Here is a 16,965-nt window from a genome sequence, read left to right as displayed (position 1 = left end):
GACTATACAACCTCTAATACTAAACGTGCGGGAAGACAGCTTACAAGATGCCACACCCTCTCGGCACCCCAACTCTTTGCACATGCGGCAGATTAGCTCTAATAAAGCAGGGTGTGCGGCTGCGTATGCACTCGGCCGCACTTACAGCCATGCGCAGCCACGGTCGAGACGTGCGCCAACTTACCCCCCCCCACTCCGCCCCCTCGCGCGCAGTTGATCGCACTACCGCGAGCTCGCTCCCCTCCTTCTCTTTGCCTTTGCATGCTTGGGGAGGCAGCACTTGTGAAGGCATTGTTTTGTCTCACCATTGCACACTTTCACTCGCACCTAAAGCACACAGTGCACGGGGCATAATAGGATATTATCACACTTACACTTGGACTTTACAAGGATAAGATGCGGCTTTACTTCAGCGGTCATTCTTGTCCCACAGCACGCGATTTAAGAGGTGCACTTTGCAAGCAGCCGCTTGTAATTCTATCATTCGACCATCTGCATCCACGGAAGTTTCCATTTATTGTCTTGGCACTCCTTTGCGGCGGCAGTGAAATTTCTTGATGTAAATCAGATGAGAAATATGAATTTCATAAATGGTATCCACAACTTTCTTTCTTCCTGAACATAAGTAGATGTTCCTTTTTTCTCATTTCAACTACAAACAAGACCTTTTGTACAGGCAGTGTCTGTAAGCCAGAAGTAGGGGTAGCTTATTTTAGTAAAGTTTAACCCTTTGATGGTTGCGTTTTTTCGCAGTGGCCGTGTCCCCATGGTAAATTCCTTAATTGCAATTTCCAGTAGTAGGAAATGATCGAGAACTCTATGAGTACAGCAAAAATTTATTGCATGCAATATTTTGTCTTAAAAGCTCTTTATTCACACCAACAGTATACACACATATACGCTATAGTCGACTTCCGTTAATTCAGCCCTAATGGGACCAACAAAATTGACAAATTATCTGGCGGGTTGAATTAAACAAAGTGCATTGCTGACTCAGTTGGCATTATTTCCCCAATTCTAACACGTGTCCGAATCAAATGCGTGCCTGCTTTCTATGTGCCCAAAGTAGAAAACTAACCTAGAGATAACATTAAAGCTCCTAAACAAAATAGAAATCTAAGGGGCACCTGATTTTCTAGCAAGAAAAATGCGTAAGGGTCTAATATGTGTTGCACCATAGTGCATACTTGACTTGAAGCACAAAAAACACGGGGACAGAGGAAAGAAAGATCAGACAGGGTGAGCTCTAACTTCAAACTAAAGTCTATTCTCAAAAGAACCCTGCGTTTTTATCTGTCGACAGTGATTGTGAAGGCATGCTCTAATTCTCCTCTAAAGTTTAAGACAGTTGTAAAATTCAATCGCGACACAGCTATGCGCATAAAAGCACAAAAACCAAAAGCTCTGAGATCGTGAGACATAGAAGGAAACTCTGAATTGGGCCCTTATCATGTGGGCACTGATAGTGTTGTGTTGGCAGCGAAAAATGCCTTGTCAAGATATGTTATTTCACTTGTGTGAAGGTCAGTTGAGGGCTGGCTGACACTCATGGAACTGTTTTTGTGGATGTAGAAAGCCTATGCAACTTCCCTAGTTGTCCTAACTTGGTGCCGAAAGAGAACTGATGTATCGTGTAGAATGGGATTACATCGACATTGTCGGCAGTGTGTGGCAAGATGCGAATATGGTGACCCTTTTAGGGAGCTGTAGTGCTCTCTGAGACTAATGTTTAGTCAGCAGCCTGTCTGTACAATGTATTTATGTCCAAATAAAAAAAAGGAATCAGGTACACAACATTACATGCACAAGTAATGAAGTTTCTGTTGTGTCTCGAGGTGCACTGAGCTTGTTTTGGCTTCCCCTTCCTGCGCATGCACTTTTGAAGAAATTGACAAATGGTGCCTAGCTCATTTCTAGCAGTTAAAACAATATCAACATTATATTGGGAGGCCACTTTTTTTTTAGGCAATGCCAAAGCCCATGATTATACGGTATTACTGCATACTTATATCTGTTGTCAACCCATTCCTTTAGTTTGCACTCCGCTCCTACCTTGATGGCCTTGAGGCACTTCAAGCTGCTGGCTGTTGTAGTAACAGCCTCTGGGTAGCCAGCTTATGAAGTTTTTTGAAGTGACCTTCCACGCTTTGTTTTACTAGATGTTGGCAAGACAGTCACCGCCGAGTAGACACAGGAAAAAGCAATGCCATTTCTGACAAGTTTTGAATGGCACGAACGAAAGCTTAGGAGTGTCCCCATGTTTTTTGCACTTCAAGTCAAGTATGCAGTCTTACAAATTTGCACAAATTTCAGCTCTTGTCATGCGGCAAAGCATACGAACGTCGCAAAGATTGTTTTGGTTTTGAGTCTGAACCCACCGCACACACAATATCCAGGCCAATATTAAAGAAAAAGAGACATTGCAAATTAAAATTGGGTAAATATCACAATCAAACATTGCGAGCTGGGGTTATTACTTGAAAATCTTCCTAGGGCAGGCTGGAAATGGGTATTTTCAATGGGAGATTATGTGTGCTCAACACATTCACTGTCCCTTAACCTCCACCGAGACAGACACTGCCAATAAAGGGATCGCTATTGGGGTCACCATAGGGGTTTTCAAATTTCAAATTACTTTGAGCACTTCTATTGAGATGGCAGCACCTCTCAACAGCCAGCGGTGTCGAATGTGTGCGAAATGTCAGTCATAAGATACGTGCCATACATGTACATAAAAACCCTCAAAAGGTTAATAAGACAGCACAGATTAGGTTAGTTCACCTCAAATGCATTCACATGTGCTTTATGTCTCTTTGTTGTTATTCAGCGCTGCACTTCTTGCTTGGTGTTTTGAAAACATCAAGCCTGCAAGTTTGTTTTTCCTTGGATGTTTGTTTGTCTCCATTTTCGCTGTTCACCACTTACAGTTTTTGTCAAAAGTTTTAAATCGCTCTGCAAAAAGCGAGATTAAGATCAGTGTGCTCTTGCAGCCTTGCTCTAACGAGTGCTCTAAAACTCAAGAGTGTGAGGAGTGCTGCGTCTCTCAATCTCTTCGGCTTTGGAGAAACAAACAGTTGCTTCTTTGCTCCATTCACATAAACCATGGCTGCAAATGTTCTTACAATGAGCATGCCAAATGTCTTGAGTATTGGCATACATTTTTGCTGCAGCTTAGCTGAATGTCAGTATGAAAGCATGGAGATGTATTGCTCTGCAGGTGCAGCTATAGCAGTGTGCGATGTGGAGAAGCCGCGGGTGCTGGCAGCTAAAGAAAACTTCGAGTTCGTGGTGTCTCCACCGCACCGAACAGTTGTTGGTAGTGCTGGCCAGGTTCCCGAGGCACTGCAGGAAAGACAGAAGACACCTCAACAGCCCAGGGCTCTTATTAATCCTTTTGACCCTTCACAGGTGAGTGGCCGGCAGTAGCCAGCAGATATTATTGTAATCACCATTTATGAGCCTTAAAGGGCCCCTCACCAGGCCACACAACAGACTTTAGTTATATGCTGGAAGTTGTTACTTGTCCTCTAGGGAACGTTCTGCCGCAAACATTTTTCAAATCGGCTCGCTAATAGCCGAGATCGAAATATTTCAGTACTACGAACCCATAATTTCAGGAGGTGAGCTTCACCGCAACCATAAACGCTCTCTCCAATTGCCCAGTCTAGCCTTTGCAAGCAAAATTGCTTCCCTGCATTCTCCTATACCTGAGCTCGAGGATCGCGTAATGCGTACGTCACGGGCCCTGCCTTAATCTTATTTTTCTCCTCGTTCTTATTGCGGTGCGGCGCACTTCCACTGACGGCATCACGTGCGAGCTGTTGTGATTGTCTCGTTTTGCGTAGCGCATGATTTTGCGCGCTGTGCACGAGGACACCTGACTAGCGGTATAAGTCAGTGCTGCACAAACAGTGAGGCAGACACAAGCAGATCATAGAGCACGATCTCGCGCTGGAACATGGTAGCATATGAGATAGTTTCAGTGTATTCGTGGGCGACTACACGATGTGAGAAGAAACAGACGAAATGGAAATACATCTCTCTTGCTGCGGTGCGAAGTAAAACAAAAAACACCCACACATTCAGTTTTTGTCTTTTATTATTTCTCTAAGCTTTAATTTGTCTATTCAAGCAACATATTACACAAATAACAGATGTTGCTTTGAATAATTCTCGAAGTCGCATGTCACCATGAGCGATGTCACAGCATGAATACGTGTACGTAGGCATACTAGCACATGTACGTCATCCTCCAGCTTGGAGTGCGGTGGCCATGAGGAGAAGGGAAAACAGTGTTTGGGTTGAAATTCCTTGTCTTTCCACGGTGCGTAGCGATATAATACTTGGCAGACACGATCGTTATCGCGCATTGTATGCTGTCTGTCTTCTGCCTGTCTTGAGCCTGTCTTGTGCTTGGGCAGCGGCAGCGGCACGGCGTAGATGAGCTCGTTCTCGGTTCTGTTTGCGGTGTTGCTGATGTGTGGTGTACGTATGACATGTGGCTTGCCCATTTCAGAGCCGGAGAGAAACTGCTGCGCGTGCTTGGCTGTGACAGAGAGCAACGACATCGCTAGTGGCACAGCTAATCAAACACCACCTAAACAGCACAAGACCTTTTCACTCCGATCCATGACGTCATGTTACCTGGCCCGACTGCCATAGAATCTCATGGGCATTCTCCCAAGTAGGCAACAGTTATTTTGATGTCACCGCTTTCGTCATGTCAGTCTTGACAATGGAAATTTCAGGCCAGGTAGCATGACGTCGTGGATCGGAGTAAAAAGTTCCTTTGCTATCTAGGTGGTGTTGGCTAATCGCACGCCTCTCTTTCTTTTTGTGCATGCGCATAGAGTTTGTGCTAGAGGAGTTCTAGGCGTACAGGCGACCGACAGACGGATGGACAGACAGACGGACGAGTCGGCTAGCCATTTACACCTTCTCTGTAAAATAAAGGGATTTGGGTTAGATTCGTAAAAATAATTATAATATTCGCTCACGTTGTTCGCGAGAAAGCAGGTACGGCACAGTACCTGCTTTACTAAAATTGCTGCATGTGAGAATGTTTGGATTCTGCTCTTGCGTTTTATTTTAAAATTTTTTTTCTGCAGGTGACAATCAAGCTGACATCGAACCGCCGCCGATGGACGCACGTGTTCCCATTGGGTACAGCTTTTTCCCTCAGTGTTCGATTCCTTCGTTCAGACCTGTCACCCCGGAATTTCAATGACCTTTATGTTGCTTCTCTTCAGGACCAACTGGAATTTTCATGCAACAGCACCACTACCAGGCCATACCACACAGTTCGAGCCGGATGATGGTTCAAAATCATGAGCTCTCTGTGCACCAGGAAAAACCTGCGATGGACGTTCCACACAAGAAGGCTGCTAAAGAAGGTCTGTTCTCTCTCGTTCCTAAAGTATTCTGGCATTGCAAAATATTTTCACCGTGTTGGAATGTACCTGCCTTTCAGACTGCAGCATTGGCATGCTGCAAATGCTCTAGTAAGCTGATACTAAGAGGAAGAAATGCAGTTGGACAGAGCATCTAATGCGTAAGGCAGATAACCAGCGGTCTACTAGGGTTACAGAATGGACGCCAAGTGAAGGGAAACGCAGTTGGGGATGGTAGAGAAATGGGGTGGTTTGATGGAATTGGGAGATTTGCAGGCATAAGATGGAGCCAGCTAGCACAATACAGGGATCATTGAAGATCCCCGGAGAGGCTTTCATCCTGCAGTGGACATAAATAGCCTGATGATGATGATTTGCATGCTCCTTCCTTTGCGATATTTCACTACTGCAAGCAGGTGTGCATCGCAGTCCAGCCACCCACCGCAGTGGCTTAGCAGCTATGGTGTTGCGCTGCTAAGCACGAGGTCACGGGATCAAATCCCAGCCGCCGCAGCCATATTACTATAGGGGCGAAATGCAAAAAACACCCTTGTCCCGTGCCTTGGGGGCACGTTAAAGATCCCCTGGTGGTCAAAATGAGTCCAGAGTCCTCCACTGCAGCGTGCCTCATAATCAAACCGTGGTTTTGGCACGTAAAACCCCAGAATTCATTCATTCATTCACAGTCCAGCCGCTTTATATTACTCAGTACACACACCTCTGCTTGCAATTCCACGGCAAGACCAGTGGTGAGAGTATAATGGATATCGTCTGAGAGTCTAAGGGAAATTGAGTGTAATGGAAACAGTCTTGGGTATGGATTTTTAGATCTTGCCGTTGAGTACGGGAGTTGGCAGACGTTGAGGTGGACTTTGAGAACTGAAGGTTTATTTACATTATGTACAGAACTTAGAAACAAGTAAAATAACAGTAAAAAGTCATTGCCGGCCGGCAACAAGTCGTACTCTGCGGCTCGTGGCAAAAAGAGTGTCTGTGAACATCTCTCCCTTTCCGATGGTTCTGTGGCTTATAACACCTTCAGTCCATCGAGGTCACTTCTCTTTCAGCCAATTGTCGAGCACATAAAAGTGTCATGTTCGGCCAGCCCACTTACTACCCTCCGATGGCTGCATCTGTCTTATGCTGCCTCCTTGCCTGCTCGTCTGTGAACGACCTTTCAGTGCTGCAAAGCAACCTTTCTTGTTTTCTTGTTTATTTGTGAATACAGTGGATTTCTCTAAATACTTATAATAAGAATAAGATATTCACCAGTGATTACGATGCTCCCTAATGCGAAATTTGAGCTTAGCTGTAACACATTTTCATTTCACACTATATTGGCTGGTGCAGACAGTCTGTCTCATGTGGCACGTTGCAAGCAGAGCGAAATGTGGCTTGACTGCCTCGCTAATTGGGAGACTATGAGAGGCGGCACGTGGGTAACACATGGCCACGATTCACAGCATAAACTGCAGACAGAAGCGTGCAGCGCTTTGTTTCCATCGTGTTTCAGCGCTTTGCGTTATTTCATAGTCATAATTGTCGCAAAGCTGTCTTGCACAGCACTGTGCTTTTCTTCTCGCGCTTTTGCCATACCTCCTCCGCTTTCCGCCTCATTGTTCCACTGCACCCTCCTCCTCCACCTTCCTCCTCGCACTCTCTTTCCTATCGCCGTCTTTCATCTTCTGCTGCGCTCCGCATTTGCTTTCATCCTTCTCAGCAATAGCAGCAGCCTGCAGTGTCAGTGCCGCACGTCGCCAATGTCCTGCGCAATGAGAGATTTAGGAAGCAGCAGCGGCCACCATGGCCAGCATGCACACGCAGCAGCTAAGCCCAGTGAGGATGAGAGAGGGCGATACAAACCGCATGCCAACTTGCGAGAGTGAGGATGATGCATCATCGTGGCAATGCCCTTTCCCCTCACGCGACACCTGGCGCGTTACCACGGTGGCAGGTGTTCTCTTTCGCCCAATCTGCTCAATCAAGGCATGCTCATGATGTGGCGTTGCAGTGAATTGGAATTTAGGTGCCATTTCGCTGCTACAGAACACCTACTGAACACGTCATTTTCGCTCAGTGGCCCATTTGATGGCCCATTTGATGCTTTCACATCAATAAGTGTTGTAGCTGCTTGTAGCCTTCTGGCATGAATTAAATACCGTACGAGAGTGTTTCTCTGCTGAACAACATATTTTAATTGAAGAGAGTGGCAGAAGAGAAAGTTTAAAACAGCATTTTCTAAAATAAAACTGAGTCCCAATATTCCTGCTTTTGCTATTCCTTGTACAACCTACATTTTCCTTGTGCTCTTCAATGCAGTCCATGTGAGGCCACGGGCAGTGTTTCCATCATCCCTTGGCAATGAGACCCCCATCGCCAAGACGGGGCACAGCTGGTTGTGGGGCACAACTGGCGAACAAGAGTGGACACCAGCTCTAACTACAGGTGTGCACTAATATGGAATGCACGTCACGGCTAAACAGTGTTGGTATTTTATAGGCTTTGGTGACTGCTAATGCAAAAATACCATTTTACGATATTGTTTGAAGATGAGCAGCAGGTGCCTAACGTTTTTTAACGGGTTATGATGGTTGAAATGCATCACACATCTCGTCAAAATTTATGTTGTACCATGTGTCTTCTTTAACAGCTATGGCACCTTTAGCATAGGGTGCAACATGTCATGCGAAGCAACAGAATACACTGATGGCACTATGGATGAATGTGACGGGCTGTCATGTAGAGGAGCATGGCTTACTCAAAGGTCTCACCACAATTTCTCTATAACACAAGGGTAAAAAATAAACACTGTAATTGGTAATGTGCAACAAGTAAAGTTTCCTCTCAACTCTTTGTGCCACCTTAATCATGCACGATGCATCTTATGGGAAATTTCGTTTTTTTTTTCCTTTTTTTTTATTGTCCTGCCCTGATCGCCAGTTACCTGTGGTTGTCCTTGTTGGTAAAAAATTGTAATTTCAACAACGTAATAGCTGCTTACTTCCACTCCAGAAAGGGGTACTGCAAAAAATGTGTGCTGAAATTAATGGAAGAGAAAAATACTAACACATTGGGGGGCATCCTAGGCATCAACTTTTTCTAGGAGCAATAAAAAAATTTCCAAATTTTTGTGAGGTTCTTATTTAAATTACTTTTCAAAAACAGGTACCCGCTAGATGGTGAGAATGCATTCAGTATTTAATACCATATATAAATTTTATACATATAGAAGAAAAAGAAAATGCCTATATGCTTAACCTGAGAGTAAAAGAAAGCACAATTCATGTAGTGATGGTAAAGAAGTATTTATTTTAACGTACAAGAATGTTCCTCCCACTTCTACCCTTAGATCGACGAATAAATTCACTTGGCTTCTTTAGGTTAATGTCATGGTCAACTGTATGAGAAATGCCACAAGCAAGAGGCAGCGCATCGACATGATTGACCTGCCACAGTGGAAGCATGAAGAAACAAGTAGTTCAGTTATTGAAATGAATGCTTGTGTTTCCCGACACGTATGTGTTGTTTAGAACGTGTGCCAACTCAAAATCTCCTCTAACCATCTTTTTTTCCGTTAACAAAAAAAAACGTCCTGGCCTCTTGCGGTATCTCAGGTGTTGACTGGAAGAGCCTGGTGATACCAGCCTGCCTGCCCATCACAACTGACTTCTTCCCTGATAAGCACAGCCTTCAATATGACTACGTGGTATCAGACTACAGCCTTCTGCCCGAAGAGCACAACTCTGAGATCAACCAAATAAGGCATGTGTCTCACACAGCTTTCTTTGCACTTTCCCCTACGATAGTATAGAAAGAGCTGATAAAAGAGGTGAGCAGAATATGTTTCTGAGCTTTTCTACTGTGATAGCAACAGGTTCTCACAGTAGGCACCACAGTTTTCTCACAGGACAACTTCATCGCAATGCGTGCAACATCATCCCTGTGTGCTGCAGTATTGCCTACCAAGGCCTCCTAAATGCATGCACACATGCTCCAAAAAACCTTGCCCAAGTTACCAAGTGCCAAAGCTGTGTGATACCACAGTGGTTAGCGCTTCCAGCACCAAACTGCATATTACTGTAGAGACATGAGTGCAGATCCCAGTGGCTGTGTTGGGCAAAGTTCTTTTATTCACCCCATGGTAAGGGTGAAGCTAAGGATGAACAGGTGGCCTCCAGAAAGCGACATGATAACGACGACTTGATGATGGGCATCATTGTAGGTAACACAGAAAGGACGGGCAGTAGGGCACACTAAATCCAAGACTGACGAACTAAGCCCATATCTTTGCTTGTGTCTGGTTTTCTTACTGTAGACTCCATTAAGTGTTGTTATTCCTAATATTCGAACTGAAGTGAATATTCGACAACTTTAAATAGTGAATTCTCAGGTAGAGTACAAATCGAGCAACTATGACTAATTTGATTTGTATTTGAAATGTTGAATATTTGCGCACCCTGAAATGTATGTATTTTTCTTTACCTTCCTCCTCGTTTTTGCTCAAGTTATGCATAATGTGCACTGCTATACACACTGTTTTCTGATGGTGAGCCACTGATAAGACTTTGGATGTTCCCATGGTATTTCAGGTGCTATAGAGGAGAGGAGGACTACAAGCACCACAAACCACTGACTACGCATCAGGTTTACCAGGAGCTCATTTGTCAACGCTTGCAGCAGGTACTTCACCCAGAAAATTGGCAGGGTTAAATATTCATTAATGCCTATTGTTCATTTGAGCTAACAGCAAACGGAGAATGGCAATTGTTCATTTACTATTTCAGTCTTTATTTTGTTATTCTGAATTATTCATGCAGAAATATGCGAGGCAGATTTTCGCATAGAAGATCCCATCCCTATATTAGTTGTGCTTCAAATGAAACCTAATGTTTTTATTATTGTTGTTGTTGTTTTACAGAAAGCTGTGCAGTGAAAGATTTATCTTGGCGACGAGTCGTTATTCTGCCAAAATAAAAGCTAGTGGCTCAGCTAAACGCCTTCATTGAGCATGTGACTAGCTCTGTCAGTTGTAAATTACAGTTGACTGAGTCTTGCAAGAAGTTAAAGTTACAAATTGGAGCTCTACAATTTGAGAATTCAAAGGCCCAATCCTCATTGAATCAACATTGAATGCGCAATGGTTTTATGATCACGAAACACGGCTGTATGATGTAGGCATGAGAATCCATTCTTGTTTAACTAGCCAAACTTTTATTTTGAGAATGTAGCTACTGCTTGCAATTATGTTCAATAGGCAACAAAAAAAAATGAAGCCTAGGTCATTAGCAGTCAGATAATGAGATAAAATATGCCAGCTTATCCTGTAGTGTCTTTGCATTATATGAACCCCTACCTAATTCGTCGTCTCTTTTGCGCATGCAATGTTTAAATGGACAAACTTTTTGCCATTGCACAGGGCTTTCAAATCATTTCACTGCCAAAAAGCCAGCACACTGTCAATGGCACGCAACACACGTCCAGTCACAGTGTTCTCAGGGGCCATGCACCTGTCACCGAGGAAAAGGTTAGTAAGAAAGCCAGTGCATGCACAACTTTTGCAATCTTTGTCTTGTCATTTCCAATGTTGAGTAAGGGCTCATCTCGGCGTCTCTTTTTGCAGGAGGAGTGCCGGATGAGCATTGGTCGCATCTTCCACACAATATCGTTAAGTGGGCCGGTGATAACCGTCACCCAGTACAGACCTCGGTACAGAAGCTGAATTCGTCACTTTTTGTTTCCTACGTTAGCAGAAATATGAAGTAGTAGTTTCTTTGTCTAGTTTTTTGCCAGTTGCTAACATAGCTCCTTTGTCACCTGATTGACTTTTAGCTACAGTTTGTCTGAACTCTTTAGGGCCCATTCACACTTGCGAGTCTCAGAGGTCATGCGACCGTTGTGGTCACAAATGGTTGCATTGGTCGAAAAGTGATGGCCACAGGCCAGTCACATGCTGCTCGATTTTCCAGCCTTGCGACTGCGAGTCACAAACCGCTAAATCAATAGGCGATGCCCCGGAAATAGTGCACGAGACTGTGCATCCGGTTGTCATTGCCGGTGGCAAAAACGAAACTGGCTTGAAGAGGAACTACATGGAGTACTCCACCGAGGTCCTCCTGAATATGGCGAAGGAGTACCCATTTCTGTATGACAAGAGGCATGCAGATTTCAAGAACAGATCGAAGAAAGACTTTGCATGGTGAGAGATTGGGAAGATATTCGGCTTATCTCATAAGTGCCACGCACTTATGAGATAAGCCGAAATTCATTTGAGAGTCTGGCAAGAGCAGGACTTGTTTGGCATAAGAAGCAACATCTTTCAGGCAATTTCATTGCTCATAATTAGTTTTAGAGCAAGTGGTTTATTGTAACAAATAAGGAAATAGCACTCATAAATCTGGAAGTAGACAGCTAGCATGCCCGGCCACTTCCCGTGAACAGAGGCACGGGTGGACCCACCACTGCCGCCGTCTTTGCCTAGGTGCTAGAAGTGCCTGTACGTCCCACGGTGTGCATCAAAATCACCACAACATCCTTCTCTTCACTCAGGTCGTCGTGGTACATTGTGAACAGCAAGAGACTAGAGCACACCGAGCTCAAATGTGGGAGACGCAGTCACAGCAGACGAAACACTCGCAAGCACGCGAACGGCGTCCTTCCTGAGAGTTCTCGTTTTGAACGAGAAGGCGACCCGCAGGTCGCTGAGCTGGCCCTTGCAAGTGTGAACGTTGGGTTGTCGAGCCACTGCCTGGTCGCAGGCGACTGACGGTCACACGACCTCTGCGATTTGAAAGTGTGAATTCGCCCTTAGTGTGACATGTAATGCCTTGTAACATTGTTAATTTGTCTGTTCTGTTAACTTTCTGAAACCTTGAATGAAATTAAGTTGTCATATTCCTCTGTAAAATAGCAGATATCCTTAATGCATGTTTTCCGTTTTCTTTGCAATACCTTGAACTCGACGAAGTATTTTATGTGTTAGTGAACTAGCGGATGTCCTAAATGTGCGACTTGCTTTTTCTCTGACTCATCTGCTTCTGTTAGGCATGCGTCACGAGAGGTTCAGCCGATTCAGTACGTGTACAACTTCCAGCCACCGGGAAGCACCTTGTATGACATCTCCCGAGTGATCTTCTCAAGCGAGAAGCTTGAGACATTCAATTGGAGCTACCTTGACCATTACATCTGCATTCGTGGAGAGCGGGAGTATGGTCTCAAAGAGGTGAGGAAGCCTGAGAAGTTGCAGCTGCAAGTAATGGAGCACAGCAGATGGCTTCATTCTTTTGTATGCCTTTTATATTCCTTTTGATGTTGAAGGGGAAGAGGGAAAGAAAGAAGGAAGAAAGAGGAGCATGATGGGTGACAACGTTGACAGAAGGAGAATGTAAAACGTATAACATGCACTTAGGTCTACTCAAAGTCTACAGTTCAGACCCATACCTTTTAAAAAGTCAAGTAAAATCTAGATGGCCTGGAAACTAGAGTTAACGTCTTGCCAAGGGCCTAAAATATCATCCTCTAACAACAGTGGGCTGTCAAGGCACTTGAGACCATTGCTCAACTTTTGTCGCTCTTCCACGTACAGAGGCGAAACCACAGGAGCAGCCACAGCTCTATGTCCCCTGTAGTGATTTGTTTGCATGCATATTTGGCAAGGAAATTGCTGCATGCAACTCTCTCTTTTCTTGTAGATTGTGGAATTTCATGTTACATACAGTGAGAATGAATATGTATTTGTGGAACTAAATAGTGCAACATTTTAATAGGATAATGATGTGTTGCATGGTTGTCGGCTTTGTCTCTAATGTGTGACAAATCTGCCTATATCGTCTAGAAATATTCTGAAAATGCTATTTCTTCATTGGGTTTGTATTTGTAATATGTACCACATACCCAAAGCCATGGTTTGACTGTGAGCAATACTGTAGTTGAAAAACTTTGACTTTAGCATGTACTGAAATCTCAGTATGGTTAGCATTTTTTGTTTAACCTGCATCGGAATGTGGCCAGCATGGCCAGAGGTTGAACTAACTACCTAGTGCTCAGTGTAAGAATGTCGTAGACCATGAGTCGGGTATCACATCATTCTTTCTCTTGCAGTTCCTGCAATGACTCTTTGTATGACTGTTTATATGCTTTGCCAGAGAAGAGAACTTTATTTCAGTTTGCTGTTATGTTCCACAACCTTTTTAGATTCTTCATTGTGCGTCCTGTAACTGTTTCAGTCTGTTGCAAGACGAAGCACTCTCACAGCAGTCTCCAGTATCCCTGTTCAGCTTCAGCCATGCCTTAGACTATGCCTATACATCTTCTAATATTATCACTCTCTCAGATGCTCTGCTGCACTTTTCTGCATTTTTCTACCATTCTTTTATGTCATCAGACTACTGCCTACACTGGCATAGCCAGTGAGGCATTTCAGTTTCAGAAAGCCTCCTGAAACTTTATTAACTTCTTTTCTTTTCTTCTGGAGAAAACAGCACTGACATAGGACACAGAACAAGAACACACGACACTGTGCTGTTCTGTGGTGTTCTTGTTCTGCGTCCCGACTTTAGCAATATTTGCTCCTAAGTACAGTTGGACTTCAACATTGTAAATCTAAATACGTTTCTTGTCAATATCATGCTCATAATGAATATTAGATATAATTAAAGTATTTTCATGTCGAGGGTAACTTTATTATGAGAGGTTCTACTGTTATATGTATCAACTGGCTCACCTAGTCACATTATGAATCCCTGGGAGAGCAATCATTAGTAGGCAGAATACACCCCATGAAATGATATCCTGATTGTGCCACTTACCAATAATCCTTTCTGTACATTACATTACCTTCCTCTTAATCTCAACTAGAATATGGACCATGCGAATTCATTATGTATTTTTGTGGAGATGTGTAAAACCAGCATTCTCACTGGACACAGAAGGCTTCTTTTGCAAGTGGACATTCCCTGTTCCTTTCGTCTCCGTGTCTACAGCTAAGTGTCGGCACACTTTCCTGTCTTCCAGGCTCTTAAGTATTGGCGACTGCGTATGCTGTTACTGCCCGGCTCTCAGGCAGCGACACGCAAGATCATCGATAGCAAGGACGCCAAGTGCCGGTGCGACATCTATCCAGACTTTACTGCCACTGATGAGGCAGTTCAGCGGGATGCCTTCGTCAAGTTCCTTGAAATCATGAACCGAATCCGGTGGCCAGCCAATACAAGGCGCTCGAAGGTAACCGGCATCTTATCCAGACATTCTGCTCAACATTACCTGTGCACTTCTGCAAACTTGGAAGAGTGGATAGCTCTTGATTGCAGCGAGCTGCATCTTTTTCTTCCTCTGAAGCGAAGATGCCACATTGCAAGGCCAGTTTTGTCTCAACACAGTATGGCTTAATTTGAGCAAGGCCAAGGCACATTCTTTAATACTTCTCGCATTTCTAATAGTATAACAAACATGATGGAGACTGTTAATGACCCAGAATATCTAAAATTAATTTTTTATTAATATACAAACTAACCATGCAGAATGAAACTACAACAGCAAGTTTAACTAGAATGTCAGCTAGCTAGCCATGAATAATATAACCGTAGCAGCTAGTTTAACTTGAATGTGTGGTGACTCCTGTACTCTTCAGAGTACAGTCCACTAATGGCTCAGGCTTAGCAAGTCGCAAGGCCAAGTCAGCTGCTGCCTTGTTTAATCTAGTGCCCCGCTGTGCTAGTGCTCTGCCTCCTAAAGGGGACTGAGCATTGCATGCCAAGAAACTCAGTATTGCCCTAAGTTTATGAATACAGGTTTCTTGGTCTTCGGTGACACCCAACGCTGTACGAATGGGCAGCATGAGAAGCAAAGGTGAAAATGCAGAATAAGCACTGCTAGCATGTCACTGAGGGAGCATGGCTGACCGTGGTCTAAGGGAAAAGTGTCACTACGAGAGTATGCAGCTTACTCACAGTGACCAAAGGTCTGGTTACATGAGCATAGAGCGGTCTCTGTCAGCATGAGCCTCCAATGAGTACATGCTTTGTAATACTTGTAATCATGAAGAAAACGGTGTTACATTAGTGCAGACACAATATTTGAACATACCAAATAAAGCAGTGACCCCTGTTATCACAACCCCAATGCCTTTCAACTTGGGGTAGAAACCACAATGCTTAAAATTTAGGGCAGTGTAATTTGACCTGCATATGTTCTTGATCCTTCAATACATGTGCTGCGTGCTGCTTGTGTGTCTTACCACTGAATTATGCCGGACCTATTAAATTCACTTTCATCTCACTCTTTGTCCCTGAACTGCAGTCTGTTGGAGCCTGGGTACGAGCTTCAGGAGGCCCTACGCGTTTGAGCGTCAGCCATCAGGGGTCGCCGCTAACAACATCTCCACAGTCAGGTCCTGTGTCCGCAATTGCAGCTGGTGTATTCCGTGACAGGGTGTTCAGCAACCGCATTCACGACCGGCCACGCAGTCTCCACGCGGACCACCTCCGTGCTGATGTGATGCCTGTCGGTGGCAAGATGACACCAGCCACGGACTCTGACAGCAAGGTGAGGCTCACTTTCCATCGCACACAAGCTTAATGCGCCACTTTGATCAGCAGTGTGCCATAGTACAATGTGATCATTGTGTTGGCTGTGGTCATGTTTCAATGGCAGAAGCAGTCACCCTGAAAAAAAGAGGGGGGCTGTTTGTTCCCACACACAATTCGATTCCAAATTACCGACATTAACTATTGTGCTATTGTTATCTTTATGCCACCGTTTTTCTCATTATGCTGTCGTTCCATTGTCATATTTATTGTGCTCATGTCATTGTTATTACCATCATCATGCCATAGTTGTCCTAATTGTCATTGTCATGCCAGCTATCATTGTTTTGGGTGGGACTTGTGGATTTCCTTTGAATAACTCGCTACAATATTTTCTTGCTTTTCTGTAACTTATGATGACTTTATGACTTAGTTCTTCAAACGCTTGTGACATTTTATCTTTTGCATTCATTTTCATTTTTTAGATTGCAGTGCTATGTAATTAATTCTCATTTGTATTCTTTCCTATTTAACACTTTGTGCTTACTTATAAAAATAATGTGTCTACTGAAAAAAAAAGTAATGAGTCCAGATTCTTTTCCCCAAAGGTTCTGGATTGCTCCTTGAAATGTTGAACACTCTTTCAGAAGGATGGGTCCAACTCCTCCCTGGAAGCCACACCAGAGTCAGTTGCTGGAGAATGCTCAGATGACAAGTACGCCTTTCTTTTTCCATAATCATTGTCATGTCTTCCACACGTATCTTTCCTGCTTCTGCATGTTTCGGCTTTGTGTTAGCTGTGCTAGGATGCTACTTATTAGATGCGTTAGGAGTCCCTAAAATGCAGACACATAGGATGAAATGTATCACAGTACAGCTGCTGTCTTGCTCTGTATGTAAGCATTAAGAAATTTACTGTACTTTTGCAAACCTGTAAACAAAGACCATTTATTTTCAAAACTGCAGGCTGTCTAACTGAAGGACGGTGCTTACTATTCAGAATTGAAGATTATTAAATTATGCTCTGGACTCACTAGTTAGACTTTCTTATTTTT

At 43.9% G+C, this 16,965-nt stretch overlaps 1 protein-coding gene across 4 annotated transcripts in view; it reads left to right on the top strand.

Annotated features, from left to right (window-relative positions):
* Nucleotides 1-16,965, top strand: part of Iml1 (GATOR complex protein Iml1) — a 61,636-nt gene that overhangs the window by 20,210 nt on the left and 24,461 nt on the right. For all 4 annotated transcript variants that reach the window (XM_065435579.1, XM_065435577.1, XM_065435578.1 and 1 more), the window contains 12 exons: nucleotides 3,218-3,408; nucleotides 5,109-5,163; nucleotides 5,250-5,393; nucleotides 7,710-7,835; nucleotides 9,005-9,152; nucleotides 9,980-10,070; nucleotides 10,807-10,914; nucleotides 11,011-11,096; nucleotides 12,432-12,609; nucleotides 14,400-14,609; nucleotides 15,684-15,929; nucleotides 16,558-16,625. In XM_065435579.1, the coding sequence (XP_065291651.1) occupies nucleotides 3,218-3,408; nucleotides 5,109-5,163; nucleotides 5,250-5,393; nucleotides 7,710-7,835; nucleotides 9,005-9,152; nucleotides 9,980-10,070; nucleotides 10,807-10,914; nucleotides 11,011-11,096; nucleotides 12,432-12,609; nucleotides 14,400-14,609; nucleotides 15,684-15,929; nucleotides 16,558-16,625 (1,651 nt within the window). The remainder of the gene's footprint in view (nucleotides 1-3,217; nucleotides 3,409-5,108; nucleotides 5,164-5,249; nucleotides 5,394-7,709; nucleotides 7,836-9,004; nucleotides 9,153-9,979; nucleotides 10,071-10,806; nucleotides 10,915-11,010; nucleotides 11,097-12,431; nucleotides 12,610-14,399; nucleotides 14,610-15,683; nucleotides 15,930-16,557; nucleotides 16,626-16,965) is intronic.

This window comes from Dermacentor albipictus, chromosome 2 (genome assembly GCF_038994185.2).
Source record: "Dermacentor albipictus isolate Rhodes 1998 colony chromosome 2, USDA_Dalb.pri_finalv2, whole genome shotgun sequence".
NCBI classification, from domain to species: Eukaryota; Metazoa; Arthropoda; class Arachnida; order Ixodida; family Ixodidae; genus Dermacentor; species Dermacentor albipictus.
The sequence above is the reverse complement of the archived record's forward strand: the minus strand, read 5'-3'. Positions and strand labels throughout refer to the sequence as shown.